Here is a 6,000-nt window from a genome sequence, read left to right as displayed (position 1 = left end):
GGAGTAGTAGCCTCTCTCTGTTGTGGATGGAGTTGAGGAGGGGGGAGTAGTAGCCTCTCTCTGTTGTGGAAAGAGTTGGGGAGGGGGGAGTAGTAGCCTCTCTCTGTTGTGGATGGAGTTGGGGAGGGGGGAGTAGTAGTCTCTCTCTGTTGTGGATAAAGTTGGGGAGTAGTAGCCTCTCTCTGTTGTGGATGGAGTTGGGGAGTGTGGAGTAGTAGCCTCTCTCTGTTGTGGATGGAGTTGGGGAGGGGGGAGTAGTAGTCTCTCTGTTGTGGATGGAGTTGGGGAGGGGGGAGTAGTAGCCTCTCTCTGTTGTGGATGGAGTTGGGGAGTGTGGAGTAGTAGTCTCTCTCTGTTGTGGATGGAGTTGGGGAGGGGGGAGTAGTAGTCTCTCTGTTGTGGATGGAGTTGGGGAGTATGGAGTAGTAGTCTCTCTCTGTTGTGGATGGAGTTGAGGAGGGGGGAGTAGTAGTCTCTCTGTTGTGGATGGAGTTGGGGAGGGGGGAGTAGTAGCCTCTCTCTGTTGTGGATGGAGTTGGGGAGTGTGGAGTAGTAGTCTCTCTGTTGTGGATGGAGTTGGGGAGTGTGGAGTAGTAGTCTCTCTGTTGTGGATGGAGTTGGGGAGGGGGGAGTAGTAGTCTCTGTTGTGGATGGAGTTGGGGAGTGTGGAGTAGTAGCCTCTCTCTGTTGTGGATGGAGTTGGGGAGGGGGGAGTAGTAGCCTCTCTCTGTTGTGGATGGAGTTGGGGAGGGGGAGTAGTAGCCTCTCTCTGTTGTGGATGGAGTTGGGGAGGGGGGAGTAGTAGCCTCTCTGTTGGGGAGGGGGGACTAGTAGTCTCTCTCTGTTGTGGATGGAGTTGGGGAGGGGGGAGTAGTAGTCTCTCTGTTGTGGATGGAGTTGGGGAGTAGTAGCCTCTCTGTTGTGGATGGAGTTGGGGAGGGGGAGTAGTAGCCTCTCTCTGTTGTGGATGGAGTTGGGGAGTGTGGAGTAGTAGTCTCTCTCTGTTGTGGATGGATTTGGGGAGTAGTAGCCTCTCTCTGTTGTGGAAAGAGTTGGGGAGTAGTAGCCTCTCTCTGTTGTGGATGGAGTTGGGGAGGGGGGAGTAGTAGTCTCTCTCTGTTGTGGATGGAGTTGGGGAGTGTGGAGTAGTAGTCTCTCTCTGTTGTGGATGGAGTTGGGGAGTGTGGAGTAGTAGTCTCGCTCTGTTGTGGATGGAGTTGGGGAGTAGTAGCCTCTCTCTGTTGTGGAAAGAGTTGGGGAGTAGTAGCCTCTCTCTGTTGTGGATGGAGTTGGGGAGGGGGGAGTAGTAGCCTCTCTCTGTTGTGGATGGAGTTGGGGGGGGGGGGAGTAGTAGCCTCTCTCTGTTGTGGATGGAGTTGGGGAGTAGTAGCCTCTCTCTGTTGTGGATGGAGTTGGGGGGGGGGGGGGGAGTAGTAGCCTCTCTCTGTTGTGGATGGAGTTGGGGAGTAGTAGCCTCTCTCTGTTGTGGATGGAGTTGGGGAAGGGGGAGTTGTAGTCTCTTGTGGATGTGATTAGTCCTAAAGGGCCTGGCTTTGCCCTCCTCCTCCTCCTCCTCCTCCTCCCTCCCACCGTCCGCAGTGCCCTCCACCTCCTCCTCCGGGAGGCCCTCACATCCGCGAGGAGGAGGCCAGCTCGTAGAATAGCACGTAGGCGTCACTGCTGCGCACTTGGCTGGAGGACATTGGCGATACTCTGTGAGGGGAGAGAGGAAGAGGGGATGCATGTGAATGAGCTGTAATGTTGTTGACAGTCATAACGGTGCAACGAATTGACAATGTTATTGGAGAAATGCAATTATGTTCCACTATTATGTCACAAAACCATGAAAATGGATGGTGTATTCAGACGGTTGTTTTCTAACAAAGGTACTAGTTTTACGGCAGAGAGTTTTTAGAGTAACATTGCGTGGGTACTATCATACTGTGCATTAAGCATAGATAAGGTTAAAGGAGGAAAGGGAGGGGAAAAAACAGGAGAGAGAGAGAGAGAACTGCATAATGAATGAGAGCGGAGGAGCAGGGAAAGAAGACAGGTGGCTGAGAGAGAGAGAGAGAGAGAGAGAGAGAGAGAGAGAGAGAGAGAGAGAGAGAGAGAGAGAGAGAGAGAGAGACTCTCACGAGGCAATGAGTGGGAGAGAGGTGAGAGAGGGGGAGGCGGAGAGAGGGAGGAGGTAGGCTACTGCACACTTGACAGAATTTAGGGGAGGCACTGTTATTAAGAAAGCAAGTAGCTCTGGGTGAATGGTATGTAGCCAGCAAGCAGGACAGACGGACGGACACAGGCTCTTCATGTCCTCTCCCTGACACTCTGCTCTAGCACTCTCAACATGAGACCCAGCAGATCATTTGTTACACAGAGGCCCTACACTGTGGTGGTCCATTCTAAACAACATCCTATTCCCTACTGTATAAAGTGGTGCACTACTGTTGACCAGACTAGTGATAAAAGTAGTGCACTATAAAGGGAATATGGTGCCATTTCAGATGTACCCTGTGTATGGAGTGAGGTGGAAGAGTGCTCGAATGTTCTAAACAGGAGTATTTCAAGTGTTCTAAGATTTCCAGTCGATTCAACGCTAATGAGCTCAGTTCTGAGCAGTACGGTTTGCTAGCAGAGCCTTGTGGGTAGTGTAGTTTGATAAAGGGAGAGGGAAAGATATACCTGGAGTCATTGAACGTGTACCATTCTCCCGAGGTGGGGTTGCGACAGTACGCTGTGTAGTGGCCGCCCATGGTCGTGCCTGAGTGATTGGACACTGCGTACAGGTTATAAACTGCATTTACTGTGGGGGAAAGGGACAGGGGAAAGAGAGGAATCAGTAGACTGCCACTGTCGTACCTCGACAGACGATTCTACCCGACAGACGATGGTACTCACTGCTGTTTTCCGAGGCAAACTCCCTGAGGTCCAGTTTCTCCATGGGGAAGTTGACAAATGTGGACAGTTTGCTGGTTCTCCGCGCTTCAGAGAAGCGTTTCAGATCTGGACAAGTAGGTGGGTAAAGGAAAAAGCAGTGTAGGGCGGAAGCGTCCGTAAATACACAGAGACGGGGGCTTCATATGGAACCTTGGGTGGGTTTCATATGAAGGTTCACATACATACATTAACACATAGGCAAGCCTCTTATAGCAACAGAGAGCACTTCTAGGCTGGTCCCAGATCTGTGTGTTTTAGTTGAACCATAACCAACTCCTCGGACTACAATTGTCTCATACATGATGTGTTGAACTTCCGGCGCCGAAAAGAGATGGCCGCCTCGCTTCGCGTTCCTTGGAAAATATGCAGTATTTTGTTTTTCTATGTGTTATTTCTTACATCGGTACCCCAGGTAATCTTAGGTTTCATTACATACAGTCGGGAGGAACTACTGAATATACGATTAACGTCAACTCATCATCGTTCCTACCAGGAATATGACTTTCCCGAAACGGATCCAGTGTTTTGCCTTCCACCCAATACAATGGATCTGATCCCAGCCGGCGACCCTGTGCGACGCCGAAAAAGGGGCAAACGGGGCGGTCTCGTGGTCAGGCTTCGGAGACGGGCACATCGCGCTCCACTCCCTAGCATACTACTCGCCAATGTCCAGTCTCTTGACAATAAGGTTGATGAAATCCGAGCACGGGTAGCATTCCAGAGAGACATCAGGGATTGCAACGTGCTCTGCTTCACGGAAACATGGCTAACTCAAGGGACGCTAACGGAGTCGGTGCAGCCAGCTGGTTTCTTCATGCATCGCGCCGACAGAAACAAACATCTTTCCGGTAAGAAGAGGGGCGGGGGGGTATGCCTTATGATTAACGAGAAGTGGTGTGATCATCATAACAACACACAGGAACTCAAGTCATTCTGTTCACCTGATCTAGAACTCCTCACAATCAAATGTCGACCGCATTATCTACCAAGGGAATTCTCTTCAATCATAATCACAGCCGTATATATTCCCCCCCAAGCAGACACATCGATGGCCCTGAACGAACTTTATCTGACTCTTTGTAAACTGGAAACCACACACCCTGAGGCTGCATTCATCGTAGCTGGGGATTTTAACAAGGCTAATCTAAAAACAAAACTCCCTAAATTCTATCAGCATATCGATTGTGCTACCAGGGCTGGAAAAACCCTAGATCATTGTTATACTAATTTCCGCGACGCATATAAGGCCCTCCCCCGCCCCCCTTTCGGAAAAGCTGACCACGACTCCATTTTGTTGATTCCAGCCTACAAACAGAAACTCAAACAACAAGCTCCCGCGCTCAGGTCTGTTCAACGCTGGTCCGACCAATCTGAATCCACGCTTCAAGACTGCTTCGATCACGCGGATTGGAATATGTTCCGCATCGCGTCCAACAACAATATTGACGAATATGCTGATTCGGTGAGCGAGTTCATTAGGAAGTGCATTGACGATGTCGTACCCACAGCAACGATTAAAACATTCCCAAACCAGAAACCGTGGATTGACGGCAGCATTCGCGTGAAACTGAAAGCGCGAACCACTGCTTTTAACCAGGGCAAGGTGACCGGAAGCATGACCGAATACAAACAGTGTAGCTATTCTCTCCGCAAGGCAATCAAACAGGCTAAGTCCCAGTACAGAGACAAAATCGAGTCGCAATTCAACAGCTCAGACACAAGAGGTATGTGGCAGGGTCTACAGTCAATCACGGATTACAAAAAGAAAACCAGCCCCGTCGCGGACCAGGATGTCTTGCTCCCAGACAGGCTAAACAACTTTTTTGCCCGCTTTGAGGACAATACAGTGCCACTGACACGGCCCCCTACCAAAACCTGCGGGCTCTCCTTCACTGCAGCCGAGGTGAGTAAAACATTTAAACGTGTTAACCCTCGCAAGGCTGCAGGCCCAGACGGCATTCCCAGCCGCGTCCTCAGAGCATGCGCAGACCAGCTGGCTGGTGTGTTTACGGACATATTCAATCAATCCTTATCCCAGTCTGCTGTTCCCACATGCTTCAAGAGGGCCACCATTGTTCCCGTTCCCAAGAAAGCTAAGGTAACTGAGCTAAACGACTACCGCCCCGTAGCACTCACTTCCGTCATCATGAAGTGCTTTGAGAGACTAGTCAAGGACCATATCACCTCCACCCTACCGGACACCCTAGACCCACTCCAATTTGCTTACCGACCCAATAGGTCCACAGACGACGCAATCGCAACCACACTGCACACTGCCCTAACCCATCTGGACAAGAGGAATACCCATGTGAGAATGCTGTTCATCGATTACAGCTCAGCATTTAACACCATAGTACCCTCCAAACTCGCCATCAAGCTCGAGACCCTGGGTCTCGACCCCGCCCTGTGCAACTGGGTCCTGGACTTCCTGACGGGCCGCCCCCAGGTGGTGAGGGTAGGTAACAACATCTCCACCCCGCTGATCCTCAACACTGGGGCCCCACAAGGGTGCGTTCTGAGCCCTCTCCTGTACTCCCTGTTCACCCACGACTGCGTGGCCATGCACGCCTCCAACTCAATCATCAAGTTTGCGGATGACACTACAGTGGTAGGCTTGATTACCAACAACGACGAGACGGCCTACAGGGAGGAGGTGAGGGCCCTCGGAGTGTGGTGTCAGGAAAATAACCTCACACTCAACGTCAACAAAACAAAGGAGATGATTGTGGACTTCAGGAAACAGCAGAGGGAGCACCCCCCTATCCACATCGACGGGTCAGTAGTGGAGAAGGTGGAAAGTTTTAAGTTCCTCGGTGTACACATCACGGACAAACTGAATTGGTCCACCCACACAGACAGCGTTGTGAAGAAGGCGCAGCAGCGCCTCTTCAACCTCAGGAGGCTGAAGAAATTCGGCTTGTCACCAAAAGCACTCACAAACTTCTACAGATGCACAATCGAGAGCATCCTGTCGGGCTGTATCACCGCCTGGTACGGCAACTGCTCCGCCCACAACCGTAAGGCTCTCCAGAGGGTAGTGAGGTCTGCAGAACGCATCACCGG

General features: G+C 51.3%; 1 protein-coding gene across 5 annotated transcripts in view; it reads right to left on the bottom strand.

The window, feature by feature from the left end:
* Positions 1-1,505: 1,505 nt before the first annotated feature.
* Positions 1,506-6,000, bottom strand: part of LOC139547799 (ubiquitin carboxyl-terminal hydrolase 2-like) — a 44,436-nt gene continuing 39,941 nt past the window's right edge. For all 5 annotated transcript variants that reach the window (XM_071356883.1, XM_071356885.1, XM_071356884.1 and 2 more), the window contains 3 exons: positions 2,899-3,003; positions 2,683-2,803; positions 1,506-1,713 (listed from right to left, as the gene is read on the bottom strand). In XM_071356883.1, coding sequence (XP_071212984.1) covers positions 1,629-1,713; positions 2,683-2,803; positions 2,899-3,003 — 311 coding nt within the window. In that variant the 3' untranslated portion in view covers positions 1,506-1,628. The remainder of the gene's footprint in view (positions 1,714-2,682; positions 2,804-2,898; positions 3,004-6,000) is intronic.

The sequence above is a fragment of the Salvelinus alpinus genome, chromosome 21 (genome assembly GCF_045679555.1).
Source record: "Salvelinus alpinus chromosome 21, SLU_Salpinus.1, whole genome shotgun sequence".
NCBI lineage: Eukaryota > Metazoa > Chordata > Actinopteri > Salmoniformes > Salmonidae > Salvelinus > Salvelinus alpinus.
The sequence above is the reverse complement of the archived record's forward strand: the minus strand, read 5'-3'. Positions and strand labels throughout refer to the sequence as shown.